The sequence below is a fragment of the Nicotiana sylvestris genome, chromosome 3 (genome assembly GCF_000393655.2).
Source record: "Nicotiana sylvestris chromosome 3, ASM39365v2, whole genome shotgun sequence".
NCBI classification, from domain to species: domain Eukaryota; kingdom Viridiplantae; phylum Streptophyta; class Magnoliopsida; order Solanales; family Solanaceae; genus Nicotiana; species Nicotiana sylvestris.
In genome coordinates, this window is record NC_091059.1 from 57,693,282 (window position 1) to 57,718,469 (window position 25,188).

General features: G+C 36.9%; 1 protein-coding gene across 1 annotated transcript; it reads right to left on the reverse strand.

The window, feature by feature from the left end:
* Nucleotides 1–2,562: 2,562 nt before the first annotated feature.
* Nucleotides 2,563–24,153, reverse strand: LOC104211615 (K(+) efflux antiporter 3, chloroplastic). The gene is made up of 20 exons (XM_009760701.2): nt 23,693–24,153; nt 21,832–22,212; nt 20,419–20,520; nt 19,228–19,308; nt 12,629–12,730; nt 10,778–10,855; nt 9,345–9,413; nt 9,003–9,053; nt 8,446–8,559; nt 8,225–8,326; nt 8,008–8,142; nt 7,724–7,905; nt 7,516–7,651; nt 7,012–7,083; nt 6,835–6,927; nt 6,565–6,726; nt 6,201–6,290; nt 5,963–6,124; nt 3,729–3,975; nt 2,563–2,880 (listed from the first exon to the last, which is right to left on the reverse strand). The coding sequence occupies exons 1-20, from the start codon at nt 23,732–23,734 to the stop codon at nt 2,858–2,860; spliced, it is 2,424 nt and encodes an 807-aa protein (XP_009759003.1). The 5' UTR covers nt 23,735–24,153; the 3' UTR covers nt 2,563–2,857.
* Nucleotides 24,154–25,188: the final 1,035 nt, after the last annotated feature.

The window sequence follows — 25,188 nt, forward strand, 5'->3', positions numbered from 1 at the left end:
TGTCTAATTCGCAGGCACGCTGGGAGGGGCTCAAACACCTCCAATGAAATTATTTGAGTCAATGTGCCACTGAGACATAAGGGTAAGTTTTATTGAGTGGTGGTTCGACCGGTCATGCTGTATGGGGCTGAGTGTTGGCCAGTTAAGAACTCTCACGTGCAGAAGATGAGAGTAGCAGAGATGAGGATATTGAGATGGATATGTGGGTGTACTAGGAGAGATAGGATTAAGAATAAAGTTATCCGGGACAGAGTGGGAGTAGCCTCCGTGGAGGACAAGATGCGGGAGTCGAGGCTGAGATGGTTCGGACATGTTAAGAAAAGAAGCATTGATGCTCCTGTCAGGAAGTGTGAGAGGCCATGGAGAGATTGAGAAGAGATCGAAGTAGACCTAAAAATACTAGGGAGGTGATTAGGCAGGACATGGCACTGCTTCAACTCACTGAGGACATGACCCTTGATAGGAGGGTGTGGAGGTCGAGAATTAAGGTAAAAGGTTAGTAGGTAGCTTATAATTGTTCACCGATAGTCTTTGTAGCATGCATGTCTCTTCATATTCTTAGATTTTTATTGCGTTATGTGGTTTTGTTCGCCTAAGGTATTGTATTCCCTGTTGCTATTATTTGGTACTACTTATCATTTATCTCTCCCTTTTCTTTTCTCTTCCATCTTTCTTCCTTCGTTGCTTTCCTCTTCTTTTTCTTGCCCTTCCTGAGCCGAGGGTCTATTAAAAACAGTCTCTCTACCTACATTGGGTAGGGGTAAGGTCTGTGTACAAACTACCCTCCCCGGACCCCACCTGTTGGGATCAAACTGGGTTTGTTGTTGTTGTTGTTGTTGTTGTTGATAGTGATTGCTGGAGCTCAGTCATTATTTGGTCCTGTCTAGAGAGATGATTCATGATTTTTCTTTGTTGTGCTCTCAAAACTTTCACCGTAACATCAACGGGTTCATTACCCATATCATCAGGGGTAGGAATCCTCGCAAGCCGAGTATTTTGTTCTTCTCGGATCGGAGTTGCTTCATTCCAATCGTTGTTGGTTCATTACCCATATGATCCAGATGATTTCTACCACGGAAGTTGTCCTCATGCTCATTGACGTTGTTTGTTCCAACATTGAGCGAGTTGTTGACATTATTAGGTATCATATATGTTTTTGTTTTACTAAAGAAAAGCATCAAAATACGTTAGTGAAAGATGAATGGAGCAAAGTAATACCACAATTATATATGCCCCACGATGGGCGCCAAATTATTTACCCATAAAATGATAGAGTTAAATTTGTATATAGAGACGTGAATTAAATTGATCCGAGAAAATTAAATGATAAAGAACAAAATTGAATAAAGTAAGAAATAATTGAATAAGAGATGAGCCTGAGCCGGGAATTGTGCTTTTCTGGTAGCAAGAACAATAACAAGAACAAAGTACTTGGTAAAATAATGTTACTAGCATAAGATAATAAGTTTAGCCTTTTTTCATACATGTATTTCGTGTCCTTTTCTGAATACAGATTTCTCTATTTATAGCTAAATTAGGAGAGACAAGATCTCCAAATCAAGCGCCTCTTTAATGTGAATAAAGACCCCTTTTGGTAGCCACATAATGGTTGAGTATAAAAGCTAAGATTCTTTGTAACGGTTGCTCCTTGAATGCTGCATTCTTCAATTGGTATCTTACTTTCAAACTTTTCGGCTCCGGTTCCAATATCTTCGGAACTCACACAACACTGGTCACATGCCGGTAACCAGTGATAGCTATTTGTTGATTCATACCTTACTTGTTTTTACTACCATGTGTCAACTCGACGAACGTGTACCGATCATTCGTTAATTTTACCCTCATACACCAACTTTGAAGGATTCTTGGGATTCTTGAGATCTCTGAACAAATCATGGGATTTGGAGGGTTATAAAGATTCATGTTAGCAAATATAATGTAACATAAACTAACCATCTCCAACTTCCGTTGACGGTTGAGAGGGGGTTGGGGTGAAAAAGTGGCGTCCAAAGCCATGACTTAGATCCCATTTCTTTTTTGGAACCAAAATTCCCGAAGTGAGACTCTTTTATAGACCTTCAGCCCATGCTGGAGACGGAGCTAAACTCTGATGGTTCATGATGCCTTCAATGCCATAGCAACGTAGATTGTGCCAGCCTCTGTAATGTTCCATGCTGTCAGCCACGCCATTGCGCCACCTTTTTTTTTTTTGGGGGGGGGGGGGGGGGGGGTTTGAAATCCAATTACTCTTTCAATCCATTCCAAACTAACTCCCTCCATTATCAAACGTCAATATCAAACACATTATTCAATTAAGTCAAGCAATTAAGTATAAGTCAAGCAAGCTCGTGTATGTAGGACATTGTGCGGGGCGGTATACCAGAGAAGTTGATAGGAAGAAAGGTTTCATCATATATAAATGATATGTGATTGAGAAAACTCCATTGTCAAATTTATCTGGTAGTTATAGAAGCAATGAGGATTTGAAGTGAACAAAAATACGACTATGACTTTGTAGAGGAGAAGGATAATACTATTGAAGATGATTTTTTGCCGGTTAACTGAAGAAGACATAGTATGGTCTACTGTGGAACAGTTATGAATTGTTTTTAATCACTCTTTTCTCCCCAAAAAAAGTGAAGTTGGAAACATGAAGATCAACACATGGAACGGTAATTATTTTGTGAATGCTAACTTGTGGCCGGTGACTGGTGATACAGTTCTTGTTTCAGTCAATGGCAGCACTTAGGAGAGATCACTGGTATTCGAGTCCATACATCATCAGGCACAAGTATGTATGTATCTTTTATTTTCCTTAAAACCCTTTGATCAGTTGCTGCTTCTTGTGAAGTTACATTTACAGCATATGTTCCACATCCTCTGCAAGAGTAAAGTTAGAGCATAAAAGCGTTCAAAGGAGGTGGAAGTAAAGTAGAGACGTCAAAATTACATCACAATTTGAACCATAAATTTGATAAAAATTAATCCCCATCTCAATCTTTCAATCGCAGAACAAGGATAGGATCTTTACCTACAGAAGATTATTAAATGACTGGGAGATTGGCAGAATTACAGATTGATGTGCTAACTAGTTAGAGCAAAGATGGCAACTTATCCGGTCAGAAAGAGAGATGGAAGATTGTCCCAACATGTAACTGTCTTGCAAGAGAGGAATCAGAGGTGCTTTGAAGACAAATACAGCACCGTTCAAAAGCTGAAGATGAATTGTTTCATGCTGTTCTATTTTTGGTGTAAACAAGGATATTTAGAAGACGCTGAATCTATTTTTGACTACACATAGGATCTTTACTTGCATTTTACTGTGTAATTCTTTGTTACTTTACAACTTGTATGGTGCACTTTTCTATATAGAAAACTGTTACCATTATAAATAAATAAAAGTAAAAAAATTGAATCACCTGACAATTTTTCTCGTTTTGGATGCAGACTAAAAACAATAACTAAATATACCTTACATTTTTTTCGGGCGAGTCAACAAAATCTAGCTAAATTGGATACCCAGTCCCTTAAACTCGACTATATACAATATATGATTGCTAACAAATGTTCAATTATGTACGCCAATTTCCTAGCATGCTCGTAAACAATAAAGCTGTCAAAAATTGGAATGGACCTATATTGGATGCCTCTAAATACAAGGTTTGCCTATATTAGAGTGCGCAGTTGCAGAACCAGCTGCCCGCTCTAAGTTAGATGGGAGATCTCACCTGTATCACTTTCCATACCACCACCTTCCGAGTTAGCTGGAAATGCATTCTCTATGTCAGCCTCCTCAAACAGCTGGGTTTCGTTTTCAAAATCATGAGATGGAGATGGATTGCCCTCGCCATCATCAGATGACTCATCAGCTGCTGCATCCGAACTGTAACTTTTATCCATCAAATCCTGCGTTGTATCATTTATTCTAGGTGATAGCGCGGGTTTCCCATTCTGGACAAAGTCTGCAACTCTTACCTGATAAAATGTTCTCCAACTTCGTTAACAGCCATATTAATCCCAGCTTTCTGATAATAATCAGTGAAAGAACATAGAATTTGTTGCAGCTCGGAGTGGTAAGCATAATCAACAGAAACAAACTCCTTAAACTGATCAGAAGACAGCAGAAGCCTTTTACATTAACATACTCTTGTTTTTCTGTCTCATTCTACACGACCAAGTACGGTTGTTTAGGTAAATAGACCAATTAGAAGGTTAGTTTTGGACATTGATTAATTCATTCTTTTTACTAATATGTTATAGTTTTAGGACCAATTTAAAGATATATACTAAAGGAGACATTTAGAATATAAAAAGTTCTGTGGAATATTTGACTCCTGAAATGGTGGTAAAATTAAAGTAAAATAGGGTGGACATACTAAGTGGTTAAAAGACTATCATCTTTACAAACTAACTACAGTTTTGAGAGCCTTCTCAATCGAGCACAAATCAAAATTTGTGCCTTAAACCTACTGGTTTAGATCTTTGGAATCAATTAACCAACTATCATTCTCATTTGCAATTTGCAAAGAACAAAAAGAAAAAAAGGGAAGTGCCCAAGGTCGGAAAATATCTACTTCAGGGAACACGTTTGCTCTCCTCAATTTGTGTCTTACATTTCCTCCCTTTTCAAATATTACTAGCTAAAAAACATGTGTATTACATGGTAGCAATGGAGTATGGCAATAAATATTGTCATTTTTATAGAAAAAATAATGAATGTAAAAAGTTTTAAATTAAATTAAATTTTGCGCAAGAAAATAGAGAGAATTAATTTTCATAATACTCAACTCATTTTTTGTTCTTTTCACTTTATTTAACATTTTAAGTTTGAATTTGAAGAGTTCTGCTCTCTAATTTACTACTCCTGTCCTGATAAGCATGATGATAGTGTGCCAATATGTATAACTGAACAAGAATTTTTTAGAAGCGGTAAAAACCTGTACAAAAGGAGAGTGAACATTCTAACGTACACTCTTTCTTTTTACATAAGGAGCATGCTTTATGTTCCATCAAGGACTCTTACTCTTAGTTTGCCAACTATGTCTACTTCACTACATTTCTCACTTCCCTCTGTCTTAATTTATCGGGCATAGTTGTTCTTTTGATAGTATTATTGTTGCATTGCAGATTGACTTCAAAGTTCAGAGCCGAGCTAAAATGCGTCCTGGTTGTGGGTGTTATCAAGGACAGTGGAACTGGATCAGCAGTGACAGGAGGGAAGCTTGCGAAAGATTAACACTAAAACTCTCTTTGTATGTGTATGGAAAGAAAGAAATAAACAGTTGCTCCACAATAATGAGAATGATTAGACAGTATTAAAAGAGTTATCTTATTTCAGTTGTATCTTTTATGTAAACAAAGCATAATGTTGTATAGGCAACTGGCAAATTTGATATATGTATATATATAGACATCTTGTACATACTTTGACACTGTTTTTGTATTTAGTAATGAAAACTTGACTTTAAAAAAGAAAAACCCTCTCGTGTGTTTATTACCTAGTTCATCCACTTCTATAGTTGACCATTTTCTTGCATTAATAGTTTACACTCCTCATTATTCTTTTTTTCTTTTGGTAACTGGTAAAGCAACTGAAAAGTACTGCTACCTAACTTCTCATTTTACTTTTTAGTGCTACCATTACCTGTACAAATTAGTTTTAACCAAATACTACTCCAGCCTATTTTTTTCACATTTGACTTCCCAAAATAGTTTTAAGTATTGGGACAGTTGATTAAAGTATAAGGATGAAATACGAAAAACACTTGATCATCAGTGCTAGACCACTAGGAAACCCTAGTTCACCTCACAGGGATGCCAGCTAGTGCTAGACTACTAGTACTGGAAATAATGTCACACCACAGACATGCAATCTTAATGGTCCAATACTAGTAAATTCATAATAAATATTCATTCAAACATGTAGAAATGAAGCTTGCATTCTTTAACGATTAATTGGTACCTGCAATGGTTTCATAACTTTAGACACTTGATCATCAGTTTTATCAACAACCTCTTGGGCTTGCAGCTCCATAGAATCTCGAACAAGTTGACTCAGAAAAGTTACATCATCAGACATGACACCAAACCCTTTTAGAAGTTTAGACCCCAGCTGTAAACTTGTCTGCAGGAATATATAGGGCGTGATCAGAATCCACATACAGTGAAGCAATGAAAAAGAAGAATTGACATTGCTGTACCTCTGCACTTTCAAGAATGGCATCCGTTGCTCCTACTTTTTTCAGATCTAATAAATGCATCACGTCCTGAGCTCGTGCATATATTGGTACCTATAAAAATTGACATATTCAGTCGAAAAATAGCAAAAGGTCAGAATTCAATAGGTGATAGACACACTATGATGAGTCATTAAGAGTCCACGTGTGCTCAGTGTATCTAACAATGCACAAAAATACTAGTCACAGCTTTGTACTTTTCTGCTATGTAAACTTTCTTATCCATTTTGATCTGGATTATCCTTGCTTCAATTTGTGAAATTTAACTTTTTCTCCCACTTTTCCATTTCAGCCCATAATACACAACAGGGAGGGGGGGGGTGAGTACCGCTGGAAAGGCTAGTCGAATTCTCTGAACAGCGTCTGTGGTCCTATCTTTTCCTCTGTACATGACCATGACTGCTTTTGGAGAAGATATACCAGCAGACTGCAGAACTGCAGGACGTGAACCATCACCGTAGAGAACAGGAAAACCAAGGTTTCTAGAAGCCTGTTGCAGTAACAAGGACAAAATATCACTAACCAGTTCCTTTGATTTTCCAATAAGAACATGCAATGTTGCAAGTAGCAGACAACTTAATCTATGAAATGAAATAACCTTTACAACTTTAGGATCTAGATCAAAAGCAACATAGCGAAACTCCTCGCCGTCACTTGAAGCTAGTGGTGTTGACAATAAATTGGCAAGGACCTGTGTGGAGAGAAAAAAGAACAAAGCATCAGAAAAACAAAGCAGAGCTTCTTCCTAATCAACAGTGATTGACAATTGCATTACCTGACCCATTTGCCCAAATCCAAGGATAACTACTGGTTCACTCACATCAAAATTTGCCATTTCAGCAGTTCTCTGAAATGATCATGAATTTATCTTTACATAAGTAGTTATTAGAATAAGTAACTTCTGATTCACGAAGATCAGGGAGAGAGAGTATGAGGACCCTAGATAACTACTCTGCTCTATTTCAAATAACCTCAAGAGAAACACAATAAAGCATCTCTTTTTTTCCTCAACAGGTGAGGCAACCAAGCATCTTTACTAAATTATATTTACGTGTAACACACGAATCTCAACTAAGTTTGCATTCTAACGTGTTTACTGAAACTAAAATGCATTTAATTCGCTGCTACAGAAAACTCAGTTTTCATATCTGAAATTTCAGGATTCAAGAGAGACGAACCAATGAGATAATATTCAAAGAGAGAGATAGTGGTCATGGCGTAATCAGCCTCATTTCAATATTTAACATTCCTCAAACTCAAGGACTGGTAAAAGACTTACATCCTCATTGTCAAACTTCTCACCAATAAACTCAGAAGCTTTCCGTCCAATTTCATTGAGTAGTGGAGTCAGTGCCATAGACAGCACAACAACAATAATAAGTAGTTTATTTAGCTCAAGTGGCAGTACTCCTAGCCTACAATAAAATGGCATCGTTAATACGTTGAAGAAAATAATTCTACTTCACAGAACTTCAGATGAAAGTCACCTGTTTGCTAGGGAAAAGACCACAAATCCAAATTCACCTCCTTGAGAAAGAAGAAATCCAATTCTCACACTCTCCTGAAGGGATAGGCCGACTCGGGGACCTATTGCTGTTATGATCAATGTCTTGATAACAATCAGACCAGCCAAAAGGGAAAGCACATTTGGCCACTCACGGAAAAGAAGCTGCATGAGATTAAGAATTATGTGAAAATGGATAAAGAATTACAGGCCCACAAAGAGTGCATACTACAGTACATAACAAAGGTCATACTTAGGAGGAAATACCTGCATATCAATAGAAGTTCCGGTAGTCACAAAAAATAGTCCAAGAAGTAATCCTCTGAATGGCCTTATATCAGCTTCAATCTGAGTACGAAAGTTTGTCTCTGCTAGCAGAGCCCCAGCTAAAAAGGCTCCAAGCTGCACCATGGGATAAATATCAAATGATAAACTGAACTGTTATCTGCCTCAATTGGCATCACTTGTTTGAGATGTATCTGACCGTGTCACTAAAACCCAACTTCTGTGTTAAAAGTGATGTTCCTGCAACAGTCAAAAGGCAGAGTGCAACAAAAGCTTCCGAGCTTCTCGTTTCTGCAACAACCTATAACCGATAAACACGATTTGTTGCTTCAGCAGCAAAAATATAAGTGTATCTATTCACTGTTCCTATATTCTCCCCTGGTTACATTTTATACTTGGCCAAAGAACAAGGATGAGCACCTCAAAAACTCGCCTCCATATGTACTTCCCTCCGAGAGAAAGCAACCCCAGTCCACCTAAAGCCTTCAGACTTTCTTTAGCAAGCATTGGCAAAATACTTTCTTCTATCAAATTCTGCAGAGATTTGATGATCAAACAATACTCATGGTAGTCATAAACACATATAGCAGTAGTGCAAGAAAAAAGAAATTGCAAGAAAAAAGAAATGGCAAGTCCGTTAGCTTGATCTTACATCTGTATAAAATTTAAGGAAAGTTAATGCACATACCCGTGCAGAGGAAATTTAGACTCAGTTGGGAACAAATTTTGCTAAATTAAGACTCATTGATAGCTCTTGCAATTAAACATATTGTCCATGTATGAGATATTTTTACCTCTCTTCCTTCAGAGAAAAAAATTATCTAAGTAACTAGTTAAGATAATGATGCTTAGACATCAACTTTAAGTTCAATGTTTTCCCACTAACTGCATCAAAGAAAATTTATTTACTTAATATTTTCCCACTAACTGCATCAAAGAAAATTTATTTACATTATAGGTTTCCAAGCTCCATGTACCTGGGTCTCCAGCACCGGTAGTATGACTAAAAGTGGCACAACGGCAATGTCCTGCGGATATCAAGCAGTATAGAACAAATGAGGAAAACTAAACGGGCAACATGTCCTTGAATATTCACGCCATTGTCCTTGGACAGAATGCAGAAAAGGAACAAGACCTTTTCGCCATTCCAAATGCAAGTGATGTGCCTTAAGAGCATTTAAATGTCAAACATGTAGATCTATACGAATATCAAAAGTTCTAGTTCCTTTATTAGTTCTTCATTTCTCTTGTCTCTCTTTTACTTCCCCTTGAGGGATGGGGTAAATGTATTTTCTTGAATGTAAAGATGCAAATAGAACCTGAAGTAGAAGTATTCCCAAAGTAGCTGAGCCAAATCTAGTTGGAAGCTCACCCTTCTCTGCAAGAATCTAAAATTATGCCAAAATGAGTAGAGAACCCATCGATCTATTCACAAGCAATAATTTCAGCTTCTGCTAACATAGGGTAAACCCCACATAAATTCAGCAAGTAAAGAGAAGATATCTAAAAGTTAAAAGGGTTAAAAACAAAAGCAAGAATGTTAAAGCAAGAAAACTAGAGGTAACAATGAGAATACACATGAAAGGTCTCTAAGAACAGGTTCAGCATCAGTAGGAAATTCCATTTTTATGTAAGTTTAGTATATAAAGCCACGATAAATATTAGCTTGAAAAGGTCTAGATGTCAGGAAACAAAGGGTGCTGCTGAAGCTTCTCTCTCATTGCAACAGATGTCTCCTGGGAAACATATTCTCTCAGGCAATACGGATTGTCCTGAAGATGAATGCTATCTTTGTATTATCTTAAAAAGTTAAGAGTGAAGTGTCATAACCGTCAGTGCCATACAGAATCTCTCGATTCCAAAATTCAATCTTTAAAAAATCTTTCTATTTACGCTTAAAGGCAAATAAACAGGAATGAGGACAAGAGAAGCTGAGTAAGTCACGCATCAGCTAAACAACGGGTCCATGGTGTTAAGAGTTGTAACAGATCTAGGACTGCAACTACATGATTAGTAGTTATATAGATGCTGAACTGTGTGAAGGGGATACATTTTAATTACAGGATGCTGTTCCATGCTAGTGGTCAAAATCTGATAAGATGTATCAAGTGCACAATCTGCTACTTCCTCCGTTTCAATTTAGATGATGTAGTTTGACTTGGCACAAAGTTTAAGAAAAAAAAAAGACTTTTGAAACATGTGATCCTAAAAGCTTAAGGGGCAAAAGCTTTGTGGGGCCATGATATTTTTGTGGCTATAAAAGCTTCTCATTAAGGTAAAGTGAGTAAAATGAAAAGTTTAAAGTTGTATTGTTTCCAAATATAGAAATGTGTCATTCTTTTTGGAACGGACTAATAAGGAAAGTGTGTCAATTTGAGACAGAGGGAGTACTTTGCAAACTTCAAAAGAACTTAGTCTTGTCATCACGGAAAAGAATTGAAGTATAAAATAGAAGTGAGTCAGACACCAGAGAAGTTTTATGATAGTTGCAAGACAAAGTCACAGCCATATCATAAGCAGAAGCCTCGTCAGCAGTAACTAAAGTTATCAAACAAGTTGCACCCAAAATGCCATTAACAAGGGATACATGATAAATATCTCCTTATAAAATTTCAATGTTCAGCTGTTGCAGATTTACACTCAAAATAGCATTAATAGGATGCCAAATATTTCCGCAGAAATGAATCTTTAACAAGATAAAGGGATTTGCAGAGTTCATTCACAAACCAGGCATTGTAGCATAATAAATTACCTGCAGAACAAAAGCTGAAGAAGATAGAGAGAGAGCGGCACCAATCACTACAGCCTCATCAACACTTCTAATATTCACCTGCATCCTAAATAAGTTACTGATGAAGAAGCAAAATGTGGATAAAGGAGAGTGTAGATGGTGGATAAGTGCCTAATAAATATCTATGCCTAAAGACAAAAAAGAGGAAAAAGAAGAAGAAGAGAAAAAGAATCGTTTATATCTCTACGAAAAAGAAAAAAAGGAAAAAGAAGAATCACTACATCCAGTAAGCCACTGATGAAGCAGAAAGAGGATAAAGGTGCCTGTAGCTGGTAAGTAAGTACCAATTGAGTATCTATATTTTACTGTATAAATTAATATGAAAAAGAAAAAGGAAGAAGCCTTCTGTCCTTTCTTATGAAGCCTTGCCTTCTAGGACCACCGGCTGATGGGGGATTCTAAAGACTTGCACAAGCCCCAGATATGACTTGCATGATCTGCCTGCTACAGCAGTTATTTTCTGTAGTCTTATTAACATCTCTAGGTGACGCATTCCTTTCACACCCAATGAAACCTGAATCAGACAAGCCTCAGGGCCTAGAGCAGATAAGCCTAACCACTAGCTGAAAATGCTCAAAACTATTTCAACAAGTAAATTTACTTGAGGCACATATACAAATATTGAATTTGTGAACCGTCTCATCTCAAAGTTTAAACTGTTGAAGATGGAATACTCTTTATTAACTAATTTTAAAACTTCAACATGCCACTTCACCTTCGAACCTGATATTTTTTCTTCGGCCAAGCATAAGAAAATATTTTGTGAAATGTATCTTCTGTTAGAAATAGAATACTTCAACTTATTATTTAAGTCGTCGACACGCCTATTCAAAACACACTCCCTCTCCCTCTCCCTCTCCCTCTCCCTCTCCCTCTCTCTCTCTCTCTCTCGCCCTCCCTCCCTCCCCTCTCTCTCTCTCTCTCAATCTCTCTTGATCTCTCGATGGGTGGTGGTGACAACCTTTACCTGCTCTACTACCGCATAGAAGTTTGAATTGTCTCATAGAAATGGAATGTTTTTATTTATTATTTAGTCTTCGACACACCGACTGTATTAAAAAATGTGAACATTTCTTCTCTCTCTCTCTCAAACTATACGTGTGAGAAACAAAGGCAGCTCAAATATGACAGAAAATTCAGAAAAACAATAGAAACGAGCCTAAGTAAGGCCGAATATCGAAGGATTCATATATTCAAGCCCAAGTCTCAACCAGCTTGAGATTCAAGCATAGCTGATTGTTGACTGATTGATTTAGAAAACCAATAAAGGCTTCTTTCTAAGGAGGAGGATTAGCGAAGGGTCAGGAAATCAATTGTATGAGTAAATAACATAAATATTGGTTGACCTTTACGATATGAATATACCTAAACGAAAGATATTCACAGTGGCCTATGCTGTGCCACAGATGTCATTGTAAAGTACAGTAGCATATATAAATTAAGACGAAAGAAGGCAAAACAACGTGAAGTAATTGATTCCTTCAACAATTACATGATCGCAATTTAGCAAGGAGCACCATTCTTTCTGGTTTCTTTAAGAGAACAAAAGTGAAATGACAAGGGACTAATCAACAGAACAATATAACGAAGAAAAACATGGTGAAATGACGAAGAGCTAAATAGAGTAAACGAAGGGAAGGACTGACAAACTACTTAGTCATGTCTGGTTAACTATTTACCCAGTCGGGTTTCTTTCTTCTAAGTGGTATACCAACATACCACATGCACACTCCTGTATCTATATATATTTCTAGCCTTCCATAAAGGTCTTTCTGTCAATTATACAGAGGTATTTCAGTATAGAAGACTTACCAGATCAGGCCTTGAGTGAAAAAGAAACTCCAGAATCTTTGTTCCAATAGCATCATTAGGTGGAAGCTCGAATGATGTAAATGCTAGGGTTGATAATACAACCTTCAACATAACAAACAAGAAAATACAAGGAAAAATGTTAGAAGGACCTCATAATACCTAGGTACAAATATCCTAAAGGAATTCACCAAATAGATAAAACTTCAAGCATCCCATTATACTAGAGCACCAAAAAATAGCACATACTTGATTTTCATAACAACGTTCAACAAAAAGATGTTAGAAAGACCTCAGTACATGAGTACGAATATCCTTCAGATGCAGAACAGAAGTAAAACTAGGGCCTGAAATAATTTTTAGCTGCTTAAGAGGCAAACTTTTCCTCATCAGTTTGAATCAATATTGTTTATTAACTATTCAAATTATGAAGGGCATAAAATAGTGTAAACAATGTAAACTAAAAAATAACACAAAGAATACAATGCTGCATGTACTAATGCAGATGCTTTTTTCCCAAAAGTATAACAAAAAACTCTCTTCCCATCTCCGATCCTTTCAGCCCCCTATCATCATGCTTTCTTTTTCCCAAATAATTTTTTGCTCAAGAGATAGCTCATCCAGATTTAAGTTTAGCATTTCATTACAAAGATATTAGCTAAGAAAGTAAAACCTTCACTGAAAACCAACTGAAACAAATAAAAGTACAATAACAAGTGCTATTGGGTTCCCCAACTTACACACAACCATGTAATGAAAACAGAAAAAGAAACACTTGGTGTATCATGATTTGTGAAGTCTTAAACAGAACTTAAATAGAAATGAGTCAAAGAGAAAGAGAAGGGTGGGAACTCTGGCTTTGAGAGGCTTTCTATTGAAAAGCATGTCTGTAACAAGAAGGGGATTGTTTCCACCTGGTAAGGAGGAGATGGAGCTGCCCTCGCTCCTCCATCATGCTAATGGCAGACGAAGGAACATAAGCGGATAAACTGATATCTCTTGAGACAAGGTGATAAGGAAGGTTCACAATTTATACACACCATTAGCTTTGAGCTTTCGTTACTGTACAACAACTACTACTACTACGTCTAAGTCCTAAACAAAGTTGGGGCTAGCAATATGAATCTTCATTTCTTTCTTTAAACTCAACTTATATCATCATCCTGCCAAAATCAAGTAACAATAGTAGTGAAAATAAGTTTTATATATTTAATAGTAAAAGTAATAAGAAAAATAGTACTCCCTCTGTTTCAAAAAGAATGAACCTATTACTATTTGGGGAGTCAAATAAGATTTTCTTTGACCATGTTTTTTGCAAATAGTTATTAATTTTTCTTTTGAGAAGGAAAGAAAGTAGTTTTTTTGCAAATAGTTTTTGGATATGTTGAATTGTTGTAGATTTTTCAGAAGAAGAAAAGGCTTCTTGTATTTCTGTGTATTTCTTACATCCCTAAGTAAAGGTGTTTATACACCAAGTCCTATGACTATTTTAGGAAGGAAAATAAATTACAATCAATTATAATCAATCAGAATAAAATCAAATCTCAATCAAAATCAAATCTTTCTCAATCAAAATCAAATATTTCCTAATAATTAAGTCAATCAACACTCCCCCTCAAGTTGGTGCAAAGATGTCGCACATGCCCAACTTGCAAACCAGCATATGAAAAATTCGTTGGTTGAGACCCTCGGTAAACACATCAGCTAAATGTTTTTCCGGTGGCACATTAAACAAACTCAAGACACCAGTTGTCATTTTCTCTTTGATGAATTGTCGATCAATTTTCACATGCTTTGTTCGGTCAGGCTGGACTGGATTGTGAGCTATACTCATGGCGGCCTTATTGTCACAGTACAAGGAAAGTTTTCCTTTTTAGACAGTCGCAAATCCTCTAGTAGTTTTTGTAGCCAAAGCCGTTCGCAAACACCCTGGGCCATAGCTCTATATTCTGCCTCCGCACTTGATCTAGCAACTACACTTTGCTTCTTGCTTCTCCAAGTAACTAAGTTTCCTCCTACGAGCGTACACTAACTGGATGTAGATATTCTATCATACAGAGATCCAGTTCAATCCGCGTATGTAAAGGCTTCTATTTAAAGGTGATCATGTTTGGAGAAAAGTAGACCTTTTCCCTGGAGCATACTGCAGATGCCGCAAAATGTGAAAAACGGCTTGCATATGAGGATCTCGGGGATCATGCATAAACTGACTCACCAAGCTAACCGAATAGGCTATGTCTGGTCTAGTATGGGAGAGATAAATAAGTCTTCCAACCAACCTCTGATATCTCTCTTTATCAACTGACTCTACAACTCCGCTTTGTAACTTGTGATTGCTTTCAACGGGAGATTTTGCTGGTCCGCAACATGTCATACTAGTTTGAGATCCAGAATATACATCCTCTAAGAAATAAAGATTCCTTTTTTTGATCTAGCACCTCAATTCCCAAGAATTACTGCAATTTTCCTAGATCCTTGATCTCAAATTCATGTGCAAACAATTTCTTCAATCGGGCCATCTCCTCTTTGTCATCTCATGTCATTACTATGTCATCAATATAAATATGAGAAGAGTGAGTTTACCCGACTGATTTCTTAGGAAGAGGGTGTGATCAACATTGTTGATAACCAAAGGAGATCATCGCTTTGCATAATCTATCAAACCAGGCTCTGGGGGATTGCTTCAATCCGTACAAGGCTTTCTTCAATCTGCATACCTTTCCTTGACTTTGTGCAGTATCAAATCCAGGAGGAATCTCCATATACACCTTTTCTTCTAAGTCTCCATGAAACATCAAACTGTTGCAAGTCCCCATCAACATAAGATGTACAAGATAAAAGAATTCTAATAGTGTTCATCTTAGCAACAGGGGCAAATGTCTCTTGATAATCCACTTCATAAGTCTGATGAATCCCTTAGCCACCAATCTTGCTTTGAATCTTTCACCCGAGCCATCAACTTTGTGCTTCACAGTGAAGACCCATTTGCAGCCAACCAACTTCTTGTCTGGTGGTGAAGTGACAAATTCTCAAGTCTCATTTCTTGACAAGGCCTTCATTTCTTCAATCATAGCTTGCTTCCATTTAGGATCTGCAAAAGCTTCCCTCCAATTCTGGGGAATAGACACAGAAGAAATAGACAAGGCAAAAGCTCTATAGGAGGGAGACAAAGAACTATACGAGACAAAATTAGATAAAGGGCATTTGGTGGTGCAAGATCTGACTCCTTTTTTGTGAGCAATAGGTTCATCTAACTCATTAGGAAATGTAGATAACTCACCAGTAGAAGAAGGTTCAGCTTCGGTAGATTGCATGATGGCTTCTTCTGCTCTATTTTTCCTTGAGTAAGTTTTCAAATCAGGCCTATCCAAATGCCCAATAGTCTCCCCCTGTATTCTTTCTCCAATTTCACTTTCCCCTGTGACAATGTCATCAAGAGGTCCAGTAATGGAATTAAGTAGAATCACCTCTTCCTCCTTGTTGCTCTTCCCCTGAAGAGGTGATGAGGTAATACTGAAATAGGGCTCAGATTATCGAAAAGTAACATCCATGCTAACAAAAGATCTCCTAGATGGAGGATGATAACATTTGTAACCTTTCTGTGTCGGAAAACACCCAATGAAAACACATTTTATAGCTTTAGGATCAAGTTTCCCAGGGACACAGCAAACACACCCAAACACCTTTGGAGGGACAGTATATTCATTTTTACCCTTTAAAGCTTCGAGAGGACTTTGAGAATTGAGGGTTTTAAGTGGCATTCTATTGATAAAATAGGCACTCACTAGAATAGCATCCCCCAAATAAGGTTTTGATAGATGCATGGTGAACATAAGAGATCGTGCTACTTCTAACAAATGGCTATTTTTTCCTTCATCAACCCCATTTTGTGCACTAGTGTAAGGACAACTAGTCTAATGAACTATCTCATTCGACTCCAAATAAGCACCAAATCTTTTATCCATGTATCTGTTGCCATTGTCAGTTCTCAAGATTTTTGTTTTGGCATCAAACTGAGTACAAATCATCTTATGAAATGACTAAAAACAAGAGTAAACTTCAACTTTTGGCTTTAACAAATATACCCAAGACGTTCGAGTGCAGCAATCAATGAAAGTAACAAATCATCCACTACCAGACAAAGAAACAGTTTGTGTAGGACCCCATACATCAGAATGAATCGTCATATACGGAGTTGTGCTTCTATTATCACTCACAGGATAAGAGTTTCTAGTATGCTTGGCATATTCACACGCATCACAGAACAAAGATTCAAATTGAGTCTTTGAAAATAAATCGGGATATAACCTCTTCAAAACAAAAAATGATGGTTGTCCTAGCAGTCTATGCCGCTGTATTATTTCTTGATTGACATCCTTACTTTCCCCAAAAAAGGCTTGACCAGAGTTTTGAATTCCATCTAATATATACAAGTCATCATGCAATCTACCACTGCCAATCATTTTTTCTGTTTGAAGATCCTGAAAAATACAATGATCGGGAAAGAACTCGATTTTATAGCTTAGAGCTTTGATGATGGCACTAACAGATAAATGATTGACAGGGAACTCATGGACATGGAGCACGGATGATAGTTTAATATTAGGAGTACAAATGACACAACATGTTCTAGAGATAGTTGTTAAAGAACCAATGGCTATTTTAATATTATCTCCCTTGAGACACGGAGAATAGTTTTGAATGCCTTTAGAAGAGCCTGTCATGTGTCTATTTGCACCGGAATCAACAATCCAAGAATTAAGGTGGGCAGCAAAGGCAGTACTTGATTACACATAATTGGATGTGGCAACATTAACGGAGTCAAGTTTGGCTAGGAGGCGACGAAGAAGTTGAATTTCATCTTAAGACAAGATTTCTTCAGAAACCGTCTCCTTGAATGTCTACATATTTTCTGCCCAATCAGAAGGAAATCTGAAGAAAATTGCTCAAAGATAATCTGCCTCGCTGGAAACCAAATCTGTCTCAATGGAACCGGAAGGAGTTTATGTTGCGGACAGCCACCAAGAGAGAGAAAACTCGACTTCTTTGATAAAAATGGAACCATAGTGCTGCGAGGGAGATAACTCACCTCAAAAAGGCAGCAATGACTCTGATACCATGTAGATTTTTTAGAAGAAGAAAAGGTTTCTTCTATTTTAGTGTATTTCTTACATCCCTAAGAAAAGGTATTTATACACTATGTCCTATGACTATTTTAGGAAGGAAAATAAATTACAATCAATTAAAATCAATCAGAACAAAATCTTTCTCAATCAGAATCAAATCTTTCCTAATAATCAAGTCAATCAACACTTGTTAATTATTGTGACTTATAGTAATATGTAATTCTATTTCAAAACTTCCTGAATTTATGTGCAAAGTCACACCGAGAATTAGTAAATTTGACCATCATACTCCGAAAAGGTTAATAAATTGAAACAGAGGGAGTAATATTTAAAAGCCTATTCCTAACTAGTAAGTATCACCTATATGGATCTTTTTTGTTACTATAAATCAACAAAATAATTATGAGAGTCTAAAACATGATTGGACATTCTCTTAGTTCAAGTTTCTTTTTTGGGTTATGTTTCCTACCCGGTGTCAAGTACCAGCATTGGGGCCCGACTACCACTCTACCACACCCTTGTTGGTTTAGTTCAAGGTTTTCATTGCAGAATTTTCCACTAATAGTAGTACCTTAATCAGGTCTAGAATGAAATTGGCTGCTAGAGTGAATCACATCCTTCTGTCCTAAAATAGAGCAGAGGATGAGTGATTTACTATCAGCTCAGTTAGTGCTTGAAGAAAAAAAAAAGTACTCTAGCAACACCAGAGTGTAAGCCTTTATGTATCAACCACACTCATGTCAAGACGTGCTACAAAGATTAGATGAGAGAGTAAACTGATGTAATAAGAACCAAAGAAGATGAGGTGAGGACTTCCTTGATGAAAGTGGCTGATTCCAACACACACACCGTATATTATCCGTTAAGCTTTATTTGTAGATTTTGTTATGCAACAGTGACTATCCATGAGCCAGAAACAACAATAATAAGATAGAAAAGATAGATAGGGGGAATGAGAACCATATTTTAGTGGTAGCTCTATAGATAGCAATACCCGACACCCTGTTAGTCTCATTGGAAAGATGCAATGGAATCCAAACTCCTAACGGCCAGGAAATGGTTCCAAAAGCTGAGAATGAACTTTTACTCTATGTACAACCATATCCCATGTAATATCTGCCACATGCTAATTCCTAAAATATCAGACAAGAACTGTAATAAATGTCTCAAGAAGGAGATGCATTATCCTCAAGCACAACCTGTCCGCGAAAGTATTGTAACTTCTTAAAGGAAATCTAATAGAATAAAATGTCTGTTGCTGAAACAATAGATGGTCTTTAGCCTATGTTGCTCAGACTCTCCAAAAGTGTTGCCACACCCGTGTCGGATCCTCCAAAAATTCACTAAATTTGAAGGATCGGACACGCACCCAACAACATTTTTGAAGAATCCGAGTAACATAGTCTTTAGCCATGGGATGTATTATATAAGTAATCTATCAAATGTGGCGATTCAAAATATTTTATGATAAAATACCTGAGTCAGTCCCATGCCAAAGGCAAACTTTGCAAGAGCTTTCAAGCGTGCAAGTGAAAGCTCCAATCCCATTTCAAAAAGCTGTAAAATGATACTTCCTTCAGTTAAATCCAGCCTTGCAACATTCTTAACAAACAAAAACCAAGCAATACAAGAGAAAGAATACAGCATATGATGAAAATGGGAGAAGAGAAAAATTTTGAATTAACAAGTTGGGCAACATTTAAATTCTAGCAGATGGAACACAGAGCATATTCCTCCATTTAAGATATACGCCCTCCGTTTCAATTTATGTGAACCCATTTGACTGGGCACGGAGTTTAAGAAAAGATAGAAGACTTTTGAACTTGTGGTGTAAAATGAGGCACATATATTTTGTGTGGCTATAAATCATTACATAAAGGTAAATTGTTTCCAAATAAGGAAGAGGTCATTCTTTTTGGCACCGACTAAAAAGGAAATAGATTTACATAAATGGAAACGGAAGTAATAGAACTTGGAAAAGGTCTAAAGAAACCTAGAACCTTTTGAAATACAGATTACTTGGGTTTTGTTTCCATGGAAATATTGCTAGTCGTTTAGAGCTAAGTTCTAGAAATAAAGCTTTCTCTTCTTTTTTGTGCTTCCTTACCCTGCAATAGTCCCACTTTAGCAAGCCACGGCAATATCAGCCTTTATTTTTCAAGATTAAATAAAGTATTCGCTTGTCACTTCCATTCTCCATCCCCCATCCCCCACAACAAAACAAAATTCTGATCCAACCAAAAATAAAATCATTGATCTTAATTAAAATGGTCTTTGCTTGTCCGCATAGATTTAATTGATTGTTTGAGATTGATCTTTATATCCGAGAATACACAGTACATAAGAAAAGCAAATTATTTCACATAAATCTAAATGCAAGTAATGGGATGAATACAATATCAGGCACTACCATATGCATGGCATATCATGCAAGTATATCAATAGATTTCTCAGTGCACGGCATATCATGCAAGTATATCAATAGATTTCTCAGTGTTCTTAGGATAAGTAGCAGAAAATTCCAGCTCTGCAAGTAAAAAGGTTTTTTAAAAAGAAAAGGAAGAACAATAACAAAAGAAGCGAGAGAAGAATGATACTAGATTGTTGTTAGGCATTACATGCACAGTTAAACCCTCAAAATGGGATGACAGCAACCAATGAGCTTACCAAGAAAAGAATCCCCCATTCGGAAAGAACTTTAACATCCGTGATGTTTCTGATTAGCCCAAATTGATTGAGCACAACTCCAGCAAAGAAAAAACCAAGTATCTGAAAGGAATAAACAGATTAGCACCACATGACTACAAGAGATCAAATTTTAGTTCTGTACTACTTAACCACTATCTCCAACTTCAGTGACATGTAATTTGATGCGATTCCAACAAATTTCTAGGTTACAAATAAATTCATCTCATGCTTTCACGAATAAACTATGAGAAAGTAATTGTTTGCAGATACCGGAGGCCAATTCACGGCATCATGTCAAGTAATTAAAAATATAATCACTTCTAGGAACTTCTTGTTTTTGTCAAGGAAGCCAAAGAGTCATTTAGCCCGAAGAGTCACTACATTGTTTTAAATCTTAATGTGGATGTGCTATAAGAGCCTTGAGCTAGACTTTGAACTGTAGATTATTTGCCAAATTCATCAAATACCCTCTTGAAGAGTGGTAAAATATATCAAAGACTTCACCTAGGTTATGTAAATTTTGACTCAAGTGCCGGTGCAAGTACTAAAAATGGCTGTTATAGTACTAAGGTTTTCAGCAGATTGATGTGTTATGTTGAACACTAGCAACTGAGTTCCATAGATAGACTCAGAGGGTTGCAAGTATAGTAAATGTCAAATATACACAATTCAAAGTTTCTTTTCACCAAGTCAAAAGCTGCTTTATTCTCTCATTGGAAAAAACAAGTTCAAGGAAATAAGTCTTTGGTTGAACTAGGGTGTAAGATGGATAAGCAGGTCCTACTCATTCTAAACTTGACTTAGAACAGAATCCAAGATACAATTTGAACTGTGATTGTGTACATCGGTATCTTGACAATACAGAATAAAGGCATATAATTCACTTAGATCAATGTTGTCAAATGTAGGACACATGAATAGGGATGTAAAAAACTGTCACGAGTTTATTTATGGATATCCTCATTTCGAAAGGGCATATTTAAAAATCAATATCACGTACATGGCTGCCTTTCCTTTTTAGGCTACACCAGATCATATCCACATTGCCCTAACTAACTACCTGCTTTACAGCAACATTGATACTGATTGAACTAGAAACTCCATTTGGTATTAGGATCTCTAATACCTCAATGTTGAACAAAGGTAATCTTGGCGAAAGCTAAGGCCTTATTTGACCAAAAAAGTCATCAGCAAAATTTATTCACTAAATGAAGAGAAGCTTCACTAACGTATCAAATAACATAAGGAGATAGCACTTGATTAAAAAAACGGAAATTTTTAATAATAAGGTACTTATCTTATGATACAGACACACGTAACCAATATTGCACACATGTTGCTGATTATGAAGCTAACAAAGATAAAAGGACTTGAATATTGTAATCAACTCACAGGGCTAGCTTTTATGCTCTTGAAGGCAGGTACAACCAGTACAGTCACAGCTAAGAATGTCAAAGTGTCCAACCCGAGGTCATTGATAACATCAACAGCGCTGGCAACATCAAGTGATGCATATATCTGAAACTTACTCCTCAAAGACTTCTGGTGTTTTAAGATGCAAACCCCTCTTCCACCGCAGGAAAATGAAAATGGTTTACTTTTGCAGACACCATTTGTTCCAGAAAATGGACGGTTTATCTTGTGATGCAAAGAAACTGATGAAATATGAATGGATTTGTTACAGGCATATGATACATTAGAATAATGTCGGCGCAAATAAGATGCTGTAAAAGTGGACCAGGTAGAGCTCGTTTGAGATATTACATTATATCCCTGCAAGTTGAACATCAGGAAAAAAGGTTCACTTGCCAAGATATTGCCCTTAAGAAAGTACAATTAAATCTAATTAATTTGAGTATATGTCACTAGAGAATTCTAAACAGATGCAGAGAGACTATAAAAGAACATGAAAGAAAAGCAGATATTCAGATGAAAGCAGCACCAGGACAAACTTAAGTAAGCAGCACTATGTAGTAGTGGTAGGTTGACGGCCAGCATAAAAATAGTCAAATTATAATGAATCCCCTGAATATGGATAGAGGACTCACATAGCCGCCTCCAACAAGTTTCTAATTCACATAGTGGACTACTTTGCTTTAAAAAGATAGTAAAAAGACAATTATTTCAAGGCAGTCCACTCCAACAACCACCTGAGCATAAATTTGCAAGAAATATTATGATTAAATAATGCTAGAACTAGAGTTGTTGGGTAAGCGAACAAAATTACACATTGGTAGCTCCATATTAATAGTATTTTTGGGCTCTTTTAGAACAAAACTTGGTATCACGGCCAGGTTCGGCGAGATGAGTATGGCGATGACAGAGTGATGGTGTGGGGCTCGATTTACTTCCCTTATGAGCTTAGAGACACACACATACAAGAAAAAGCTAGTAGTGGGTTTCGGTTGCCATAAATACTCTAACAATGTGGGTGGCACACAGTGAATCACGAAATTGACCCATGGATCGTGGTAGTGGGCCACGTGGAACTTAGTTAGAGCGGGAGATCGTTGGGTATACGAACAAAGTCCTACATTTGTAGCTCCATATTAAGAGTATCTTTGGGCTGTTTTAGATCAACAGTTGGTATCAGAGTCAGGTTCGGCGAGATGAGTACGGCGATGGCAGAGTGATGGCGTGGGGCTCGGTTTACTTCCCTTTACGAGCTTAGAGACGCCCACAGACAAGAAAAAGCTAGTAGTGGCACACAGTAAATATCGAAAATTGGCTCGTGGATCGTGGTAGTGAGCCACGTGGAACTTAGTTCGAGCGAGAGATTGTTGGGTGTGCGAATAAAGTTCCACATTGGTACCCTACATATAAGGTGTAGGGGACTCTTAATGGTGTAAGGCCTTTTGGGGAAAATCATGAGGGGGCTTGACCCAAGTTAAGGGTATCTCGCTAGACAGAGATTAAGCCGTCATTATCAAATGTTTGGGCGGGGGGGGGGGGGCGGGGGACCAAAAGTATTCCTCAACCCACCAGAAAAGAAGAAAAAAAGGAATGATATAGAATCCTCAAGAATTCTACCCTGTTTGGCTAATAATAGGTAGAGTAATATTTTCAAAAACTATACGCCATGTATAGATTATCTCGGTTTGCTCTTGCAAAGAATAGCCCTTCCCAACCCCGAATAAGGAGAATGTGTTATGTGTAGGTTGACAGCTATCATAAAAATTCAATCAAGAGATATGAAGCGCAGGCACAAACTCGAAGAATATACAAATTTATGAACACATATGGAAAGACATACCTTGGCGTTGGGACCTGGACAATGAAGGACCAAGTCAAACATAGTGTTCACTTTGAAGACAACAAAGTGAAAGCTTTACGATAGACACTAAGCATTGAGCAAATCTCCAATAACCCAAAAATGGATTTTCATGAAGACCTTCCCAGATTTTCGAATTGTTTTTATTATGAGTCTATTTTTATACTGAGAATGAAAAAAGTTAATGGTAACAGAAGCAAAATCCAAGAAAGAATGAAGAGGGTGACGAGTGGCCACGCTGTTTAGAGAGAGAAAGAGAAAGGGGTGTTAGGGCCTTAGGGGGAAGAGAGATAACCGGAGAATCTAGATTGAGGAGCTAAGTAGAGACATTTCTGTTGTAGCAGCAGAGAATAACTGGTTCATGGACGAAAATGGATTTGGAGGATTTCTCTGACAAAAGACCGCTGTTTACGTGGCCTGCTAAAAATGTTGATAAATTTCTGGTTTTCCTTTTTCTCTTTCCATATTTTTCTTTCTCCAGTATTTTTGGATGTCCCACACGGCCACATCATATTTATCCGAACCCAAAATCCCGAAAATGTGGATGGACGATTGGTTCTCCATAACGACGACTTTTCTAATTTATAGCAATATAACCCTCAGAGTAATGGTTTTGGCAAATAAATTTTGAGGCCATGCAAAATGAGAGAAAATATCCCTATTATTTGCGAGGGCGGCTCAATAGATCTCGTGGTATAACGCAAAATCATATTGGGAGTCCCTTAAATTTATTTTATAAAAATTTACACTAACAACAAAATTTGTTTTCTAAATAACAAATTAATTATTCAAGACAAAAAATAGTGAATTTTTAAAAAATAAAGTGGTGGATTATCAGATATTGGGGGTCCATAAGTCAAAGTGAAAATTTTGATTTGGCTATCATCACAATCAAAAAAAAGAAATAAACGTACATAACGTAATAGCTTAAGTTTTGAGCATTGACAGTATCAAAAATATTTACTCATTCTGAACAATTTAAACGATAAGTGTAGTTCATTCTACTAATTAGTAGCACTTATCGATGAATGTCTAAAATTAATTGTAAATAACCTAAAATATATAGTATGTCAAATTACACTAAAAGAAAATCGATGCATGAATGTTTTTATGTTCATGCAGTCTAAAAGAAGATTGTACAAGAAATTCATTATGTTGTTGATATATATCTTAATCCCTATATAAAAAGAATAAAATTAAAATTGAAAAGTGAAGCAAATATACTAATTAATGAGTGAAAAACTATCATAATTTATGAACTTATTGGTATAAAATAACCTAATCAAATAACAAAAAAAATATACTATAACATTTTTCTTTATAATGATTATTTATATAAATTCTATTGTATATAGTAGTCATAATAATGCTGTATTCTGGCCCGGGCCTTAGCGGGCCTAACAGGCCGGGCTTCGTGGTCCTGGGCTCTGGCGGTCCCGGGCCTGGCGGTCCCAGTCTTCGTGGGCTCAATGGGTGGA

Coding starts and splice junctions, on each gene's coding strand:
- LOC104211615 (XM_009760701.2), bottom strand. CDS start 23,734: ATGTTTGACTTGGTCCTTCATTGTCCAGGTCCCAACGCCAAG. Junction 8,143..8,224: donor AGTTGGGTTTTAGTGACACG/GTCAGATACATC, acceptor CCCATGGTGCAG/CTTGGAGCCTTTTTAGCTGG. Junction 3,976..5,962: donor AAGTTATGAAACCATTGCAG/GTACCAATTAAT, acceptor ACATTTTATCAG/GTAAGAGTTGCAGACTTTGT.